Here is an 18,246-nt window from a genome sequence, read left to right as displayed (position 1 = left end):
TCAAAAAACAAAATATAAACAAACAAAAAAATGTGTTCTTTTTAAAATCAGGAAAAAGACAAGGATGCCTGCTACTATAAATTCTATTCTATATTGTACAGGAGAGCCTAGTATAGTAAGGCAAGAAAAAGAAATAAAAGGTGAGAAATATTGGAATAGAAGAAACAAAACTGTCATTATTTATAATTATCTACTACTGTAAAACTTTACTGAGAGACATTAAGCAGACCCTTAGAACAGAGAGATACAGCATTTTCATGGAAGGGAAAAGTCAATATTTTAAATATTTAATTTTAAATATTTAAATATTTTTAAATATTTTATTTTAAATATTTAAATTTTAAATATTTAAAATATGTCATTGTCCTCATATTAGATTTGACACAACTCTAATAAAAAGAAGGTAGTGGTTATTATCTGTAGCACAGCATTATCTAGGTTATAAAGTTCTAATGATGGTATGGCTTTGAAGGATTAATGATTCTGAAGGCTCTCTTTCAGCTAAGTGCTAAAATGATGTCATTATTTTGTATTGTAATGTACATATAGACATGTGAAAAATGTATATTGAATAAAATAGTCTACTTCTTGGGTAAAAAAATAAGGTAATCAGGGAACCATCCTACCAGATGCCAAGACTTACTTTAAAGCTACAGTAATTTAGTAGAGGGACAAAAAGACTGGCAGAATAAACTGAAGTACACCAGAAATATACCCTCACATACAGGAACTTCTATATGACATTAATGGTACTCCTGCTCAGAAGAAGAAAAAAGAGGTCTATCCAATGACTAGGATAACTAGTTGGAGATATTTCTAAAATATTAAATTTGATCTCTTCCCTACAACAAGGAAAAATCGATTAAAAAAATCAATTTCTTAAGACTAAGGCCATAAATGCTAAATATAACTTTAAAACATTAAGAAAAAATGTCTATTTTTATGATCTCTGAATAGAGAATTTCTGAAACAGAAAGTTAAGTTGTAAGTTAAAAGACCAATAAATTCAAATTCATGAAAGTCATCTTTTCTGATTTGGGGTCCTGGAAAAGAGCCTCTACCTCCTGGGTGCATTCTCTACTTAAAATTTCTAGCTAGTTACGACCACAAAGTGAGTGTGATATACACACTCTCTAAATAGCAGACTGAATCTTTTTAAATGGGCTATGGACCAGAATTTCAAATCAGTCTAGAAGGACAGTTTTCATCACTAAAACCCTTCTATTCTGATTCACTTTGGGTTTTCACGGTAATTGTTTAGCACTTACAATGTTTTTAAATTTTATGGCATAGCTGTATTAGTGAATAAGAACAGGAGTATTGGGTGTTATTAAAACTCCCTTAACACGGTAAGAATGAAGGAGGGCACTAGATATAAATCAACATAATGACTCTTATTTCATTCATTTAAATGAAACTTTTTTCTCTAATGAGAAAAACATTGCCAGTATTAAAATCTGCATTTATACAGAGCTTTCATTTTATACTCTAGAGCTATTTAGCATGATCCCTTTGTAACAGATTGGTAGAGTGAGTTAATAATTTAAAAAGAAATATTGAGACAGATAAGGAAAGGTGAATTGCAGTGCCCAATACAGTTAACATGGCGATTAAGTGCTCTGGAGAAAGACAGATCCAAGCCCCATTCTTAACTCTACAACACTACCTAATGTGATCTCAGGAAGGTTATTTGGCTTCCCTGAGCCTCAACTTCCCTTAAATAAAATACAGATAAGAGCAATAACTCATTGTTGAAGAGAGAAGCATAGCCAATTAACAGTGATTTCAGTGAATGGTTATAAAATTACCATATGAAGCTTTCTTTTGTAGGACACTTAAAATGTGTGTGTGTGTGTGTCTCTCAGAAAGAGAGAAAGAGTCCTATAACTTCAGGATTCACCTATTGTTCTCGGGATAAAACCAAATTACCAAAAAATCCCACAAAAACCCACAAAAAACACCTCATTTAGTACAAAAACATGTTCATGCTTCTTCATTTGAAATTGAATTAAACTGGCAGATATTAATCAACTACAACTTTTCAACAGCTTCCATGAACTGCCTGGGATAAGCTAATCAAAAGCGGAAAGATGAGAGCTCAGGACAGACCATATGCAGTGAGACATATAGTGCTTTTCAAAAGAGAAAGTGTGACAATGAAAGGGTTTTTTGCTAAGAAAAAAAAAAGCCCTAACATTCAGTATAAAAGAACATTTATTAGGCTCTCAACCCTTTAACAGATGCCTTGATTATTTAATCTAACAAAGCTATACTTTAAATGCAGTAATATGGTGGACACATGCAACTTAAAATATACATAATTTTAAAAAAATATTTTATTTATTTATTTGACAGAGAGATAGAGAGCACAAGTAGGCAGAGCAGCAGGCAGAGGTAGAGGGAGAAGCAGGTTGTCCACTGAGCAGGAAGCCCGATGTGGGACTCGATCCCAGGACCCTGGGATCATGACCTGAGCCAAAGGCAGCTGCTCAACCAAGTGAGCCACCCAGGCGCCCCCTAAAATATACATAATTTATAGAGGTGTGTAGGACTAATAAAATGAATAATAATTACAATAAATCAGCTATCATTTAGTGCTAATTATACCCAAAGTAGGCTGTAGTTTTCTTAGTTAACCTTCACAATGAATCAGTGAGAAAGAAGGAAAAAATCCTGTTATCCCCATAAAGATGAATTAACTGACACTCAGGAAGATTATATAACTTGGCTATGGTTACAGTTAGTAATGCGACAGAGATCTGAATCTAGGATTGTTATGACTTAAAAACCGATATTCTTTCTGGTCCAAACTGCTTCTCTAGGCAGAGCTAAAACTGAACCAAATGACCTTGAAGATCCTTTGTTAATCTAGGACTGAAATTATTTTTTCTCACAGGTTAATACACCTGAGGGTATCTAGTCCCACACCCTGTCCCCTTCCAGCAACTCTCTAACCCCTTACCCCGTACACTGTTTTCAGGGAAAAAAGCAAGAAAGAAAGAAACAGAAAGGAAGAGAGAATTACTAAGTTACACGTTTTAGATACAAACAAGTGACCTGCAGGTAATGATAAACCCTAAGAGAGTAAGAGCAAGAGGAAAAGAGAAATTGGACTGGTCATTAGAGAACTTCCTGACAACAAAAATAGAGACATCAGAGCACATTATCAAAGAACATTTCGTAGGATAAACTGAAGAAAATACAACCTCGTGAAGGGCTGTCAACACACAAATAGTGTCAACATACACACAAGATGGGGAAGTACAAATATAGCCTACTTGGCTCAGCCTCACTTCTAATTTAAAACAGAAAAGAAAAAAAAGGGAAGTGGTAAAATAAGCTTGATGGCAGCCATCAGGAGACTGCACTACAATTCTGCTAGCCTAAATACAAGTTAGCAAAAAGCTAACCCAAATATTTGTGCCACATTTTTCAAAGAACCTATCAATGTGCAACAACCATTTTATATTTTCCTTCAATTCGCTACCCGTTAAGACAGAGCATCTCTATTTTCTCTGCAAAATCATGTTCAGGTTGGAGCCAGTGCTCTACGTTTAAGCTCAATATTAGCCATCATAAATGCTTTCATCAAATAAAACCCAAATTCTGTTAAGTTTCTTAAGTATGTGCTGGGAGAACGTTGAATGAGAAACATCACAAAGATAACTTCCTTTTGGGAATAAAAGCAAAATAAAACAAAAACACCCCACATAACTCTACTAGAACTGTTAGACTCAAGAGAGCCACAGCTAGTGATATCTCCCACAGGCAAAGGTCCAAAATTGATTGCCTTAGGAAGCTTCAGAGTCAACAATTTCATTTATGCCTTTCCAATGTCAACTGAGTTTTTTTTTTTTTTAAAGGTTTTATTTATTTATTTGACAGACAGAGATCACAAGCAGGCAGAGAAGCAGGCAGATAGAGAGGAAGGGAAGCAGGCCCCCCCCCGCTGAGCAGAGAGCCCGATGCGGGACTCGATCCCAGGACCCTGAGATCATGACCTGAGCCTAAGGCAGCGGCTTAACCCACTGAGCCACCCAGGCGCCCTCCAATGTCAACTGAGTTTTGATGGGAACCTTTACTCATCTGCAAAAAATAAGACAGCTACATGTTCTTGGTACTAACATCATTCTCTCACTTCCATTATGAAAACAAGTATGTTTCTTTTGTTATGATTATGTTACTACCTGGAAAAAAGGGCCTATTTTCATTAAAAAATAAATACACTCAAGTCAGCCAGATTCAGGCTTTTGTATACTTTTCCTGTTTTTCTTCACAGCCACTGACACCTCAAAGAGAAGTAATATCTTAGCCTCTGGTCCCATCTAAAACAGGTGTTCCTTTTACACAAAACAGAAGACCTCTGACCATTAATTATTTGGTTCTAGTAATATACCCCATGGAAATGCAATAGTTGGGATTCATGTGCACTTTCCTGGGGGAGACTTAAAATCTAGGGAGGACCTACCTTGTGAGTAGAGAAGGATCTGCATCTCTAAAAGAACACAGGTAAACACCTGCACCAGGTTCTCCAATCCCAGAAGCTCGAAGGCCTCTCGTAGAGGGTAATCAGAAAGGGGGAGTTCACTGGGCCCAGGTCTCTGGCAGATGACGGGTTCATAAACACCATAAAATTTCAGTGATCTCCCTGGAGGTGGAAGGGGTACCTCGTAGAGAATGTTATGGATGTAGCTCTCAAGTGGCAAGGGTGGCGGCTGCTGGGAGGTTACTGCTTTATAAAGCTGGATGAGGAACTTCTTGCAGGCCTGCATGAAAGGCAGTGGTGTGATCAAGCATATACTTTTTGAAACATACAGCGTGTCTCTGCTGATGTCATAGGAGTTGTACCGCTGGAGTTTCAAAAGGGAAGTGGTGTCTCCCTCATCAATACTGCTGGCCAGCGAATCCATGCTGCAGGAGGACGAAGCGTACACACTGCTGTAATGCTCGGCATTGTGCATCTGGTAGAGCGTCTGCATGGCTGTGCAGATCTGCTTACTGGTAACTTCTTCGTAAAAAGTCAGAACAAAACCATAGGTACGAGAGCCATCTTCCCGGGTAATTATAAATGAGTGGAACTGAGGGTCTTTATTGTCAGTCTGAGTTCTGAAAGATAGCCCTTTAGGCATGCACAACTGTGGAAGAAAAGGGGAAAAGGATCAGAATGCAGTACACAAGTAACTTCAAACTAGAAAAAATGTTTGTTGTTTTTAACACAACAGGTCTCCAAAGGACACAGAGGTTTTATCCATATTTAATATTATTAGCAGCAGCCTTAAGTTAGAAATACATTTTAAGTTCCTCATTGACACACTGATAAAACTATTTTTTAAAAGAAATATATACAAGGAGAACCATCTTTACTGTGTATTACATTCAGAAGGTCTGACTAAGAATGGAAAGATCTTTGACTTGTTCCCAGTAAACCTCTTACTCAAGCCTCTGACCCTCAGCACCGCATGTGACTTCCCTGAGCCTGACTTTATCAATGACTTGAAGGCAAAATATTCCAAGACACTTTACAAATACTTAAATATAAGTACTTTTTTGAGCAACGATGTTAATATTTCAGAGAAATTGTGTAAGTACATGAAAGCTCATTTGATAAATTGAAAAAAAGAAGAAGAAAAACAAGAGTATCATTTTCACTTTTTTTTTTTTGAAGATTTTATTTGTCGGAGAGGGAGAGACAGCGAGAGAGAAACACAAGCAGGGGAGTGGGAAGAGGAAGAAATAGGCTTCCCACCAAGCAGGGAGCCTGATGCAGGGCTCGATCCCAGGACGGAGCTGAAGGCAGATGCTTAACAACTGAGCCACCCAAGTGCCCCTCATTTTCACTATTTTGAACAATATGAAACTTGATCTTAGAAAGAGAAACTTTAGAAATGGAATGATTTTTGGATTTACTGAAAAAGAAGAGTATAAACAAAGACATTTTAGATTGGTTCCAGTAGGTATTGTGCTTTAGGTCTTGGTAACGACCTAGGATTCAGTCAAACTTGGGAATAAAAACCTGAGGAGCTGAAGATGCCATCTTTAAGATTCTTAAGATGCAATTTGAATTCATTTTTTAAAACATTTTAAATAAAAGAAATTTAAAAAATTATAGAAAATCTGAAATATCCTAAAGGAAAAAAACTTGTAATTTAACTATACTAACATAATGATTATTATTAATTTTTATATTTCTATTTTTGTACTATAATATGCTTTCTGCATAGAAATAATTTTACCACAGTTATTATATTTTTCTTGTTCAGACTTAACAATGAATCTGATGTGAAATTTAGTTGTTCTCCCCATGTTACTAAGAAAATGCAGTTCATCTTAAAGTCACATGTCCATCATTCAAACTGTCAACAAACACTTATTTAAGTGTCTTTATGAGCCAGATCTTATGATGGTGGTACAGGTTAGAAAGACAGACATACATGTTCCTGCTCCTATGGAGCTTCCAGTCCAGTAAGGACAGCAGATGACTAAAAAAATCATGAACTGTAAATAAAGAATGGGAAGTGCTATGATAGCGTAAATGCAGACTGCCATGGGAAAAACATCACAGGATGACATCACTTAAAAAAGAAGGAGGGGGCGCCTGGGTGGCTCAGTGGGTTAAGCCGCTGCCTTCGGCTCAGCTCATGATCTCAGGGTCCTAGGATCGAGTCCCACATCGGGCTCTCTGCTCAGCAGGGAGCCTGCTTCCTCCTCTCTCTCTCTGCCTACTTGTGATCTCTCTCTGTCAAATAAATAAAAAAAATCTTAAAAAAAAAAAAAAAAGAAGAAGGAGGTACCAGAAAAAAATAAAAGTCTAAGTGGAAACCTGAAGATGAGTATAGGTGTTAGTGAGATGAAGAGAAGGCAGAGAGGACACATGTGCAGAAGCCCACAAGACAGAACATGAAGGTCTGAGGAAGTGACACATGTTTTCTGAGGGTGGGAACAGAATGCAAGATGAGGGGAGGTTATCCTACACTGTTGGTAGGGATGCAAGCTGGTGCAGCCACTCTGTAAAACAGTATGGAGGTTCTTCAGAAAGTTGAAAATAGAGCTACCCTATGACCCAGCAATTGCACTACTGGGAATTTATGCCAAAGATACAAATGCAGTGATCCAAAGGGGCACACGCACCCCAATGTTTAAAGACCATGGATGGCTCACTGAAAGTGCCTACACCCAGGACTGGAAAACTTGTTTTGTAAAAAGCCAGCTAATAAATATTTTAGTCTCTGCAGGCCTTAAAATGTTAGTCACAGCTACACAGCACTACCACTGTAGTATAAAAGCAGCCACTGACAATACATAAAGGAATGGGCATGACTTTGTTCCAAAAAAACTTTATTTATAAATAGGTAGCCAGTTGGATTTGGCCTAAGGGCTAGTTTGCCCACTCCTGGTCTAGTCAAGTAAAATGTAATGAAGGTAACAAGTAACAAATGAGTGACTTTTCAGGCTGTAAAGGCAATACAACTTCCATCTCTCACTCTCTCTCTGGTCACAGACACTAGGAGCTCTGAGCCAACATGTAAGAAATGTAACTAACCTGAAGCTACCAAGCTAGAGACTACATGGTCTCTAGATCAGAGAGAGACAGGATTCCCTAATGATGTTCCCAGCCCTGGAGATATATTATGAGTGAGTGAACCTTCAGATGACTCCAGTCTTTACCCTTTGAGCCACTCTTAACTGATACTCAGTAGAGCAGAGGGGTTATCTTGCTAAACCCTACCCAAATTGCAGATTTGTAAGCTAAGTTAATAGTTTCGTTGTTTTAAATCAAGAATCAACAAACTTGGAACACCTGGGTGACTCAGTTAGTTAAGTGGCTGCCTTCGGCTCAGGTCATGACCCCAGCGTCCTGGGATCAAGGTCCTTGATAAGGTCCCAGGACGCTGGGATCAAGTCCTCAGATCCGGCTCCTTGCTCAGCAAGGAGCTTGGTTCTCCCTCTACCTGCCTGAGCAGTCTCTCTCTCTCTCTCTCTCTCTCTCTCAAATAAATAAATAAAATATATTTTTAAAAAAGAAAGAGTCAAAAAACTTTAGGGCTTAGGTAAAATCCAATCTGCCACCTGCTTTTGTAAATAAAATTTTATTGGAACACAATAGTGCTCATCCATTTAAGCACTGTCCGTGTCTATTTTTGCACTACAGCCGCAGAGATGAATGAGTAACTGACAGAAATGGTATGGCCTAAAAAATGCCTCAACTATTTATTACCTGGCCTTTTTTTTTTTAAAAGATTTTATTTTTATTTATTTGACAGAGAGATCACAAGTAGGCAGAGAGGCAGGTGGGGTGGGGGGTGCGAGATGGGGGGAGAGAAGCAGACTCCCTGTGAGCAGAGAGTCCAATGCAGGGCTCCATTCCATAACCTGAGCCGAAGGCAGAGGCTTACCCCACTGAGCCACCCAGGCACCTTATTACCTGGCCTTTTATTTAAAAAAAAAAAAAAAAAAAATTGCTAACCCATAGCCCAAGTTTTAAGCCTCTTAAACAGTACATACTAGGGTGGTCTGCTATATAGCAATAGGTAATAGAGACACTCCCTTTTTTTTTTTTTCCAATTTATTTATTTTCAGAAAAACAGTATTCATTATTTTTTCACCACACCCAGTGCTCCATGCAAGCTGTGCCCTCTATAATACCCACCACCTGGTACCCCAACCTCCCACCCCCCCGCCACTGCAAACCCCTCAGATTGTTTTTCAGAGTCCAGACACTCCCTTATTTGAAGTTTGCACATAAACACTATCTTAAAGAATCTTCCCTTATCATTCCATTAAAAAATAGTGTTTTCATCCTATAAATGCCATTAAAATGTCACTTTTCCTCTAGAAAGTCTTTAGTGAAGGGGCAAGAAATGAAAGTCTTGGACTGCTGTATACAAATGCTACATTATAAACTGGTACACATTACTAGTTTCTCTATTTTGTTTGGATCTCTAGATTGTAAATGACTCAAGGACTAGTGCTATACTGCTATGACTGTAAACATATAAGAGTACCAAATACTATTTGGGGCCATAAATGGTGACTGATAATAGATACAAAAAGCAAAAACCATGAAGGTTACTATTATTAGGTTAGAGAAAATGTCTTTGTAATTCATATCACTGAATATGAGACCTAGAAATAACTAAGGTAGCTTTACATAATTATTTTTATATATGCTTAAAAGAATTAAACTACTATGTATATCTGGATAGAATAAGACACACAGTTAGGTAAAACACACAAATACCTGAATTTGTTAGAGGAAAATTGTTATTCCTAATCTTGGGAATAGCTGTGTAAGGAAAGGCCATGGCAGGACCTTTTCATAGTCATATCTTCACATTAAAACTGCTTTCATTATAACAGGAGGAGATCCTCTGGTGATTTACGACTAAAACCTCATCTGACACATCTACTATAGCCAATAAAGATTATAGGAAGAAGCTCTGAATCCCTCTTGCTCCAGGCTATGCTCAAATATTTATTTGGGATAGTGCATGCCTTATATATATTTGTTGAATGAATAAATAAACAAATGAACAAGAAAACAAACAAAAACAACAGCTAGGGGTAGGTAGGATCAGATTTAGCTCCTCTCTTGGTTAAGCCTATAGTTTTCTTCTTACACGTAGTAGGCAATACAGAAATGTGGTGACCTCCAAAGTAAAAATAAAGATTTGATTTAATTGATAGGCTTTTCTGACATCATAAACCACAAAATTACAGCTTCAACTGCTTTTGCACAGCTGCCAAATATTCCCTTAAGGTTTTGTAGCTTTCTTGAGCATGCATTCAAACATTTACAGGAAAAGCTTGCCAAAAGTTGTGCTCAAAGTAAAGAATGACTTTCTATGCTACAGATAACAGATGTAAGAATTCTTAAATTCTCTTCCTACAAATCCAAAAAAGAATGAATTATATTTCTAATCTGGGAACCATGACTTGGAAAATGCTACTGCCTTTTCATTTTTAAAAGTAGGAATTCTTGTATGAATTGTCAGGTTTATTTTTCAGAAAACCTGAGCCATAAATCAAGATTCGTTCACTAGGGTATTCAACAATCTTTTTTTTCCCTAATACTGTCTTTTACTTTTACTCCCCTCTCCAACCCGCTCTCCTACAATAAAACAACTGAACATTTAGGGTTGTCATTGTTTACCTGACTGCCACTTGTAATCTGATTATTTTAGCGAAAGTAAGCTCACAGTGCTGTGTATCCCCATCCTTGAGTGACTACATGTCCTTATTATCTCTCTGGACTATTTCAGGTGGTTTGGCTAGAATTTTTACAATTCCTTTTTCCATCTCCTATAGTGTTATGACTTCTATGCCTTCTCTTATTATACAAATGAAAGATAAATTATAGGTCTGTTTGCTCCTCCTTTCTCCTCCCTTCATTCCCTTTCTCCCTCCTTTTTCCTTGAATAAATATTTATGTCATATATTACATTAGATCTTGGTAATTCAAAAGACAAATATGGAAATAATCTCTTCAAAAAGTTCAGTCTGGTAAAAAAGACAAACACACAAACCAATAAAATAATGTGATATATAATATAAAATGGTGCTGAATTTAAAACAGGGAAGGTTCTAGTGACTAAAAAACTCCCAACAACATATTCTATGTGTAAAGACTGTGATGAGGCCAAAATCACAATCTCTTGCTTTGAAAAATCAAACACATGGTGGTAGAGATAAAAAATCTCAGTTCTAAAATATTGATAGGCATAAGGATTGACAAGATTTTTAAGTAAAAGTTACAGAGTTCTACACCTTGAAGAATAACTCCAGCTCCAACATATAACACCTAGTTTTAATCTAGAAAACTGAGAACTTCTTAGTCTGTTTCATAGTTGTAATAGCTGTGAAGCCACTTGAGATAAATTCTAAAAATAAAAAAATACATTATTATAAAATATTTATATTATAAATTATAAAATAATGTTATAAAATAATGTGATCAATGCTGCTGCAGGGTATGTTCAAGACATTATAGAAATTGAGAAGAGAGAGCACCTAACTACTCCTGCTTAAGATGGTTTTGCAGAGGAAGTAACACCTGAAAAGACAAAGACAGGAAGGGGAAGTATTGTAAGTAAGCAAACATTCTTTCATTTATTCAGTGACTTCAGCCTCTACCATGTGTGAAAGTAGGGATACAGCAACGAATTAAGAGAGAGTGTGCCTGTCTTCACCATGCTTACATTACAGCAGGAGACACAGAGCTGATAACTACCTACTTTAATCAATTATTTACTTGCAACCATGATAGGCTGCAAGGTACAAGGAGGTACAAAAAGGTACAAGGAGCTAACAGGTCCTAAGAGAACCTGAAGGGAACTGACAATGGTAGAAAGGTGGTCAGGGATGCCTCTCTGAAAAAATTGTGTTTAAAATGAAACCTGAAGGGTCAGTAAGAATTCAGCAGGGGAAAGAGAAGTAGAAGAGGCTTCCCAAGAGAAGTGGCCACAGAAGAAGCAGCGTTAGTGTGAAGAATGGAAAGGATAGGAGCAGAAGTCCAGTAAGAGACTTCGAGGGTTCGGACTAAGGTGGGTGTATAAAAACAGAGAGAAGTAGATAGATAACTGATTGCATACAGGAGAAGGTAAGAAAGTGAGAACTTTCAACGATAATGCCAGATTTTCAGCTTAGGCAACTAGGTGGATGGCTGTACCATTCACTGACCAAGGCTGGTGGGAAGACTGTGAGTTCAGTTTTGGATATGCTAAGTTTGAGATGTCTGTGACTATTCTAGCTGCAAAGATAAGAAAACTGGGCTCCCCTAGTAATGGCTGGATTAAAGCCTCATTCCTATGGTTTCATTGTGGGACAAGAAATTAAACTTGGATGAAAATGAGGTCTTATTTAATTCTAATGTCAAAACTATTAATCTAATTAAGGGTTATCCATCTAAAATTCAAGTACTTGCTGAGTCTGTTCCTGCTCAATGAAGAACCTGCTTCTCCCTCTTCCCCTGCCCCTCCACCCTGCTCATGCCCTTCTTTCTCACTCTTTCAAATAAATAAAATCTTCAAAAAAAAAAAAAAAGTATATATAGCTCTTTTTCCTTTGAATCTTACAAGATGGGCATCTGAATGGCTTTTTTTCGGTCAACCCTTTACCCTTTACTCGATATTCCACCCTACCCTTGTGATCAAAGTAAACAGTAAATTATAAACTTAGAGCTTTATAGATTATAAACAGCTTTTTAATAGTTATGAGTCTTTGTTACTTAAAATGTCATATATCAGATGTTTCATTTAGAATTGACTAACAAAACAGAATCTTTATATTTCATATAGGTTGCTTAAAAAGGTATTGATCATATTTTCTTTCTAACAATCCCTAGCTTCACTACATTCTTAAGGATAAAATCTACTGACCAGAACATTAAATAGTCATGAATGCCAATATGCAGATTATCTCAAAGAGATCTGAAATGGGGTAAGGGGAGGCAGGGGAACTTCAGTTCCACTTGCAATTCTCTGCTTCAGAGAAAAAGAACTGATCTGAAGCAAATTTGTTAATGTTGAAATGTGTTAGTTCTAGGTATAGGATTGTTGTATTGTTTTGCTTTATGATACTTCCCCCTTCCCTTTTTTTTTTCATGAAAATCTCTCAATCAGTAATCAAAAGAGATATAAAGAAACAATTAATTCAAAACAATTTCACCTGTCATTTACATTTATTTTCTATTATATTTGCACAGCACTCATGGAATTTCTTTCTTTCTTTCTTTTTTTTAAATTTAACAAAGTTCACTGCTTTGGAGGATTTAATTTCTGTATGAAATTAATGACCCTTTTTCAAAGTACCACTGTTGCTTGTTAAAGAAATGACTGAGGGGCGCCTGGGTGGCTCAGTGGGTTAAAGCCTCTGCCTTCGGCTCAGGACATGATCCCAGGGTCCTGGGATTGAGCCCCACATCAGGCTCTCTGCTCAGTGGGAAGCCTGCTTCTCTTCCCTCTCTCTGCCTGCCTTTCTGCCTACTTGTGATCTCTGTCTGTTAAATAAATTAAAAAAAAAAAAAAAGAAAAAGAAAAGAAATGACTGATATTATAGAAGGTGGTGACTTGATGGAGTAGGATTTTGCTAAAGGCAAGAAGAAAGCTTTACACCTTTAGATGGGAATAAATTATAGCTTCATACAAGTGTATTTGCTAAAAAATCAGAGGAAAGTAAGGGCAGTAAATCTATGACCCAAATGCAGACTAGTTTAATGGGATGTTTTTCAGAGATTTTCATGGAATGTCAGCAAATCCTTTTAGATCTGCAGCAATAACCAAAATGCTATGTGATGCTTAACTGTCAAAACACAAGCCTATGTGTTTATTCTTCATAGGAGACTCCGGCTGCCTACGTAAAATAATCCCAGAGGCAAGAAGAAAGAAAATAACAAAAACAGATTAAGGAAGCTGGTAACTGCTTTAAAGATGAATGCTTTACAGACCAAGGCTAAAACTATCATGGATGTCTCACTACTAATGCATTCAAATGATTAACAGAAAGGAAACACCCCAAGTGTGGCATTTTGTTCCAAACGACTATGGATTTGTACTGTAGTAAAAACCATTCTAATTTGTCACAGATGAATTTGTATTTTGAGTATCTTCAAATTTAAGAAGTCAAGTGTTGTAATCTATTTACATTCTTATCTAGGTTTCCTTTGCTTCATTCACTCTTTTTAAAAATATTTTTCTATTAATTTGCTGGCGTAGCAGCTAATAAATTATTTTTCATCATTGCTGTTTGTTGACTATTTTAGTCAGAAGCTTCCCTGTGCTCCTCCAAGTGTCATAAATATGGCAAACAGTTGTGTTCCACTTAGTATTTATGGTACGGTCTTCACCAAAGATGAGGCTAGGCTCCACAGTATTAACTTCCAGCAAAATGGCATCTCTGATTAAAGAAATAACTACACTATGTTCTGTGAAGAATCAAAGTCAGAGTGCATTTGTACTTATTAGAAAAAGTACCACGCTACTCCCTCTTTGTAGCAAACTCAGACTGGAATGAATTTACTGTGATACAGAAATACCACAAAAGGTCCAATGTGACCCACATCATTTTGGTATAGGTCAAAACTAAGTTACATTATTTTTCTTTGAGGGACGCAGCATGTAGATGGGGAAAGGTAAGCTACAGAGTAAAAATTATCTGGATTTAACCTGAGACTCCCTGTATAATTCTGGGTTAGTAATCTCCGTAAAATATGAGAAAGAACTCTTACAGGGGACATGTCAGCATGTATGTAAAGTAACGGACATGAGATACCTAGCAGGTTATCTACTATCTATTAATTTCCTTCCCTTACAGTATCATATCATAATGGCATCTTTTAGCTCTACCTTTAAAATACTAAAAAAGAACTATACCTACCAGTGTCTCAGTCCACTTTTAATTATTTCTGTGCCAAGTATGCCTGATCTCTGATTTGCTCACTTTGGAGCACCCTGATTTTTATAATCACAGAATTCCATTCATGGAATCCCAAAATATTACCCAGGCATCTAGCGGGACCCTTCTTAAATAATCTGAAAACTATGATTATTTCTAAGACTCTCTAAAGGGACTTATAACCACCAATGGTAACTCACTGCATTAATTCAAATTCCTTATAAATAAATCCCTACTAATGTCTAGAAAATTCCTACGAATGTCTAAATGATGAATTCAGGTTCCTTTTCCTCCTTACTTTGTGAATATGACACATTAAAGGCCCATCATACAACATTCCTTGAAGTAAGAAAACTGTAACTGTATTCCTTCTATCTGGCAACTCTCCAGGCAAACAAATATTACCATTTATCAAATCATCTATGTATGAATGAATACGAACACAAACACAGCTTAACAGTAGGAAAAGAAAATGGGCTTTGAGGAATACATGCACCCAGATGTTCATAGCAGCACTATCTACAACAGCCAGATGATGGCAACAGCCCATGTGTTCATCAAATGACGAATGGATAAGGAAGTTTTATATGTACACACAATGGAATACTACTAGCCATCAGAAAGAATTGAGATCTTGCCATTTGCAACAACATGGATGGAGCTAGAGAGCATTATGCTAAGTGAAATAAGTCAGTCACAGAAAGACAAAAACCATATAATTTTACCCATCTGTGGAATTAAGAAACAAAATAAACATGCCTAGGGGGAAAAAAAGAGATAAACCAAGAAACAGACTCTTAACTATAGCGAGCCAACTGATGGTTACCAGAGGGGAGGTGGGTGAAACAGGTGAGGGGGATTAAGGAGTGCAATGCACCTGTCATGAGCACTGGGTGATGTATTTAAGTACTGAATCACTATATTGTACACTTGAAACCAATATTACACTGTATGTTAACTAACTGGAATTTAAATAAAAACTTTAAAAAAAGAAAATGGGCTTTGAGATTCCGTTATACACATTTATCTGCCCTGGGGACTGTGAGAAAAGTAACTTAAGTTCTATGAGCTTCATTTTCCACATCTATAAAACAAGGACAATATTACTGATCTTAAAGAATTATTTAAAACATTAAATGAAATAAGGTAAACACTGTGATTCTTTTTTTTTTTTTAAGATTTTATTTATTTATTTGACAGAGAGCAATCACAAGAAGGCAGAGAGAAAGGCAGAGAGAGGGGGAGGAAGCAGGCTCTCTGCCGAGCAGAGAGCCCAATGTGGGTCTTGATCCCAGGACCCTGAGATCATGACCTGAGCCAAAGGCAGAGGCTTAACCCACTGAGCCACCCAGGTGCCCAACAGTGTCATTCTTAACAAAATAAAAAGAAGGTTAAAGATTAAAAAAAAATACATACCATGTTCACTGCATCTTGATCAAAAGGGTTCCATTCTATATTCTCAGGATAGTGGGCCAGCACTTTGGATTTGAATGTTCTTCTCAAAGGACTCTGGTCAAAATTTTCACCTAAAACAAATAATTAATTAGTTGATACCTAGAATTTTTTCAAAAGCATGTAATAGTTTTATTTTGTAGATATATTGACTGATAATGTTGAAATTGGATTCAATTTCTACCTCTAACAGTCTGAGTTGTAAAAATTCTCAGTGGACAACTGAAAAGGAACTGTTAATAAAAGATATGCATTTAAAACTTCAGAATCTGAATTTCAACATCTTGGCCAGACAACTGTACTAAAAATAAAGATCTATTCAAATAATCTTTGTTGTAACCTAATTACTGTCCTCATTTCAGTATGTGGTGATAAAAAAACCTACTTGGAAACATCTAATTTTTTAACAGAACATCCTGAATCATACTTCTGATCCTGAGATTCAGTACCTGGACAGACACAATGCTGCTGTGCTCACATAAGGCAATTCTGCTTGAGCTCCCACAGAAATCTAACAAATATAACTATATCCAGGCTTTTACAAGTAACAGAATTAACAGAATCAGAAACATCATTACTGAGTTGTCTAGTTTAGTAGACAACACCAAACCTATGAAAAGAAACAAGCTATTCTAAGCCAAATTCCTCACCTGTCAAAATTTGGGAAAGACAAAGGCAGGCTATATTTGATTATTACATATAAAAAAACCTCAATTATAGCTGTCAGCTCAGTTCTTTACCTCCTTGACCAAATTAATTCCCATGAAACCGGTTTCCCCCAAATGCCTTAGTTCCATAAAATATGTTAAAACGAATGGCTCTTAAATTCTCAATGCCACAAAGTTGAGAATGAAGAATTAGAAGATGTTGCAATATCATTCTGTCTCGTGTTTTTTTTTCTATTTAAGTTCTAATTAAGTGTAAAACACAAACTATTAATATCAAGAGATAAATACTACTTACCACTATTTGTAGAAGTAAAAATACCAAGTAATTTATAAATCACAATTGGGCATCTAGTTAGACTCAGTTTCCATTTTTGGTAAAAATTTGAAAAGATGGATATAAAACACCTTTTATTGCGAAACTTAACAGACCACAAAAGGAGGGAAAAGTTACACTCTAAAATCTTGTTGGAAACTGCAATATAAAATACACAGAAGCTTTTCTGAATAAAGGCACATAGTTTAAACAGATTTGCTGCAGCAACTAATGTACTGTTTTTAATTTAAGCCCTGGCTAATGATCATTTTCCTTTGGATAATTCTTACTTACCTAGGCAAATGTTTCATCTGTATCTTTCTACTCCATATTTCTATCTTCTAAGAGATAGATAGAAAGCTTTCACTTCTAGAAGAAAAACTGTCAAAAGTATCCCTGAGGATAGTTTATGAGTTTTGGCAATATGCCTCTTGAGTAAGCTTACAAAGTCAATGGAAAACTGTGGAGCTGTCCATGAGTCAGTGTGCCTGAAGAAAGAGTCAGCGTTCAGAATACCTGACTTGAGGAAGGGCAAATAACATTCTTTAAGCTGACACTAGATTCTCAGGGAAACACTAAGAATTTTTAGGTTATTCATTTCTTCATTAAAAGAAAAGAAAAGGAAAGGAAAAAAAAGAAAAGCAAAAGACCCGGGGCACCTGGGTGGCTCAGCTGGTTAAGCGTCTGCCTTCAGCTCAGGTCATGATCTCAGGGTCCTGGGATCGAGCCCTACCTATGCCGGGCTCCCTGCTCAGCAGTGAGTTTGCTACTCCCTTTTCTTCTCCCTCAGTGATCTCTCCTGCTCTCACTCTCTCTCAAATGGATAAATAAAATCTTAAAAAAAAAAAAAAAAAGACCACTTTTCACTTCACTTTAAGTCACAGAAAACACAAAACTTGGTTCTAAAGGTCTATGCTGCTGACGCTGCTACTGACACAGGAACAGGACACCCTCAGACAATATACAGCAAACAATAATGCCTCTCCACCCACCAACATATACCAGAAATTTTTATTTTTATCTAAGTATAAATAAAATGTGAAATACTATCATGGCAGAAGAAACAGCACATAATGCAAGATATAACTCCTTGCAACACTTACCTTTTTTTAATGACGTCCTGCCTAAGTTTGGTTAAATAGTAACATTATCTTCATTCATATATCAAGTTATTTATGGGACAGAGGATAAATCAGAAAAGCCATGACAGTACCATTTTCAATATAACATTCTGTTAACTAAAGAACATCACACCCTCCTGAAGCACAATGGAATCACCCAGAAGATAGAGAAGGAAAACCACCCTTTTCAAAGACAGAAAATTTTTTTTTATAAAAACAAGAAAATGGAAAGACTCATGAAACAGAAACATGAATCTAAGAAAAACAGAACCACCACCACTGCTGCCAACACACCACCTACTAG

The 18,246-nt window shown here is 36.6% G+C and overlaps 1 protein-coding gene across 5 annotated transcripts in view; it reads right to left on the bottom strand.

Annotated features, from left to right (window-relative positions):
• Nucleotides 1–18,246, bottom strand: part of DENND5B (DENN domain containing 5B) — a 201,861-nt gene that overhangs the window by 99,370 nt on the left and 84,245 nt on the right. For all 5 annotated transcript variants that reach the window (XM_044228352.1, XM_044228353.1, XM_044228357.1 and 2 more), the window contains 2 exons: nucleotides 15,805–15,914; nucleotides 4,469–5,135 (listed from right to left, as the gene is read on the bottom strand). In XM_044228352.1, coding sequence (XP_044084287.1) covers nucleotides 4,469–5,135; nucleotides 15,805–15,914 — 777 coding nt within the window. The remainder of the gene's footprint in view (nucleotides 1–4,468; nucleotides 5,136–15,804; nucleotides 15,915–18,246) is intronic.

Source organism: Neovison vison, chromosome 12 (assembly GCF_020171115.1).
Source record: "Neovison vison isolate M4711 chromosome 12, ASM_NN_V1, whole genome shotgun sequence".
Lineage (NCBI taxonomy): Eukaryota > Metazoa > Chordata > Mammalia > Carnivora > Mustelidae > Neogale > Neogale vison.
Note: the sequence above shows the minus strand (reverse complement) of the source record. Positions and strands in the feature narration are given on the sequence as shown.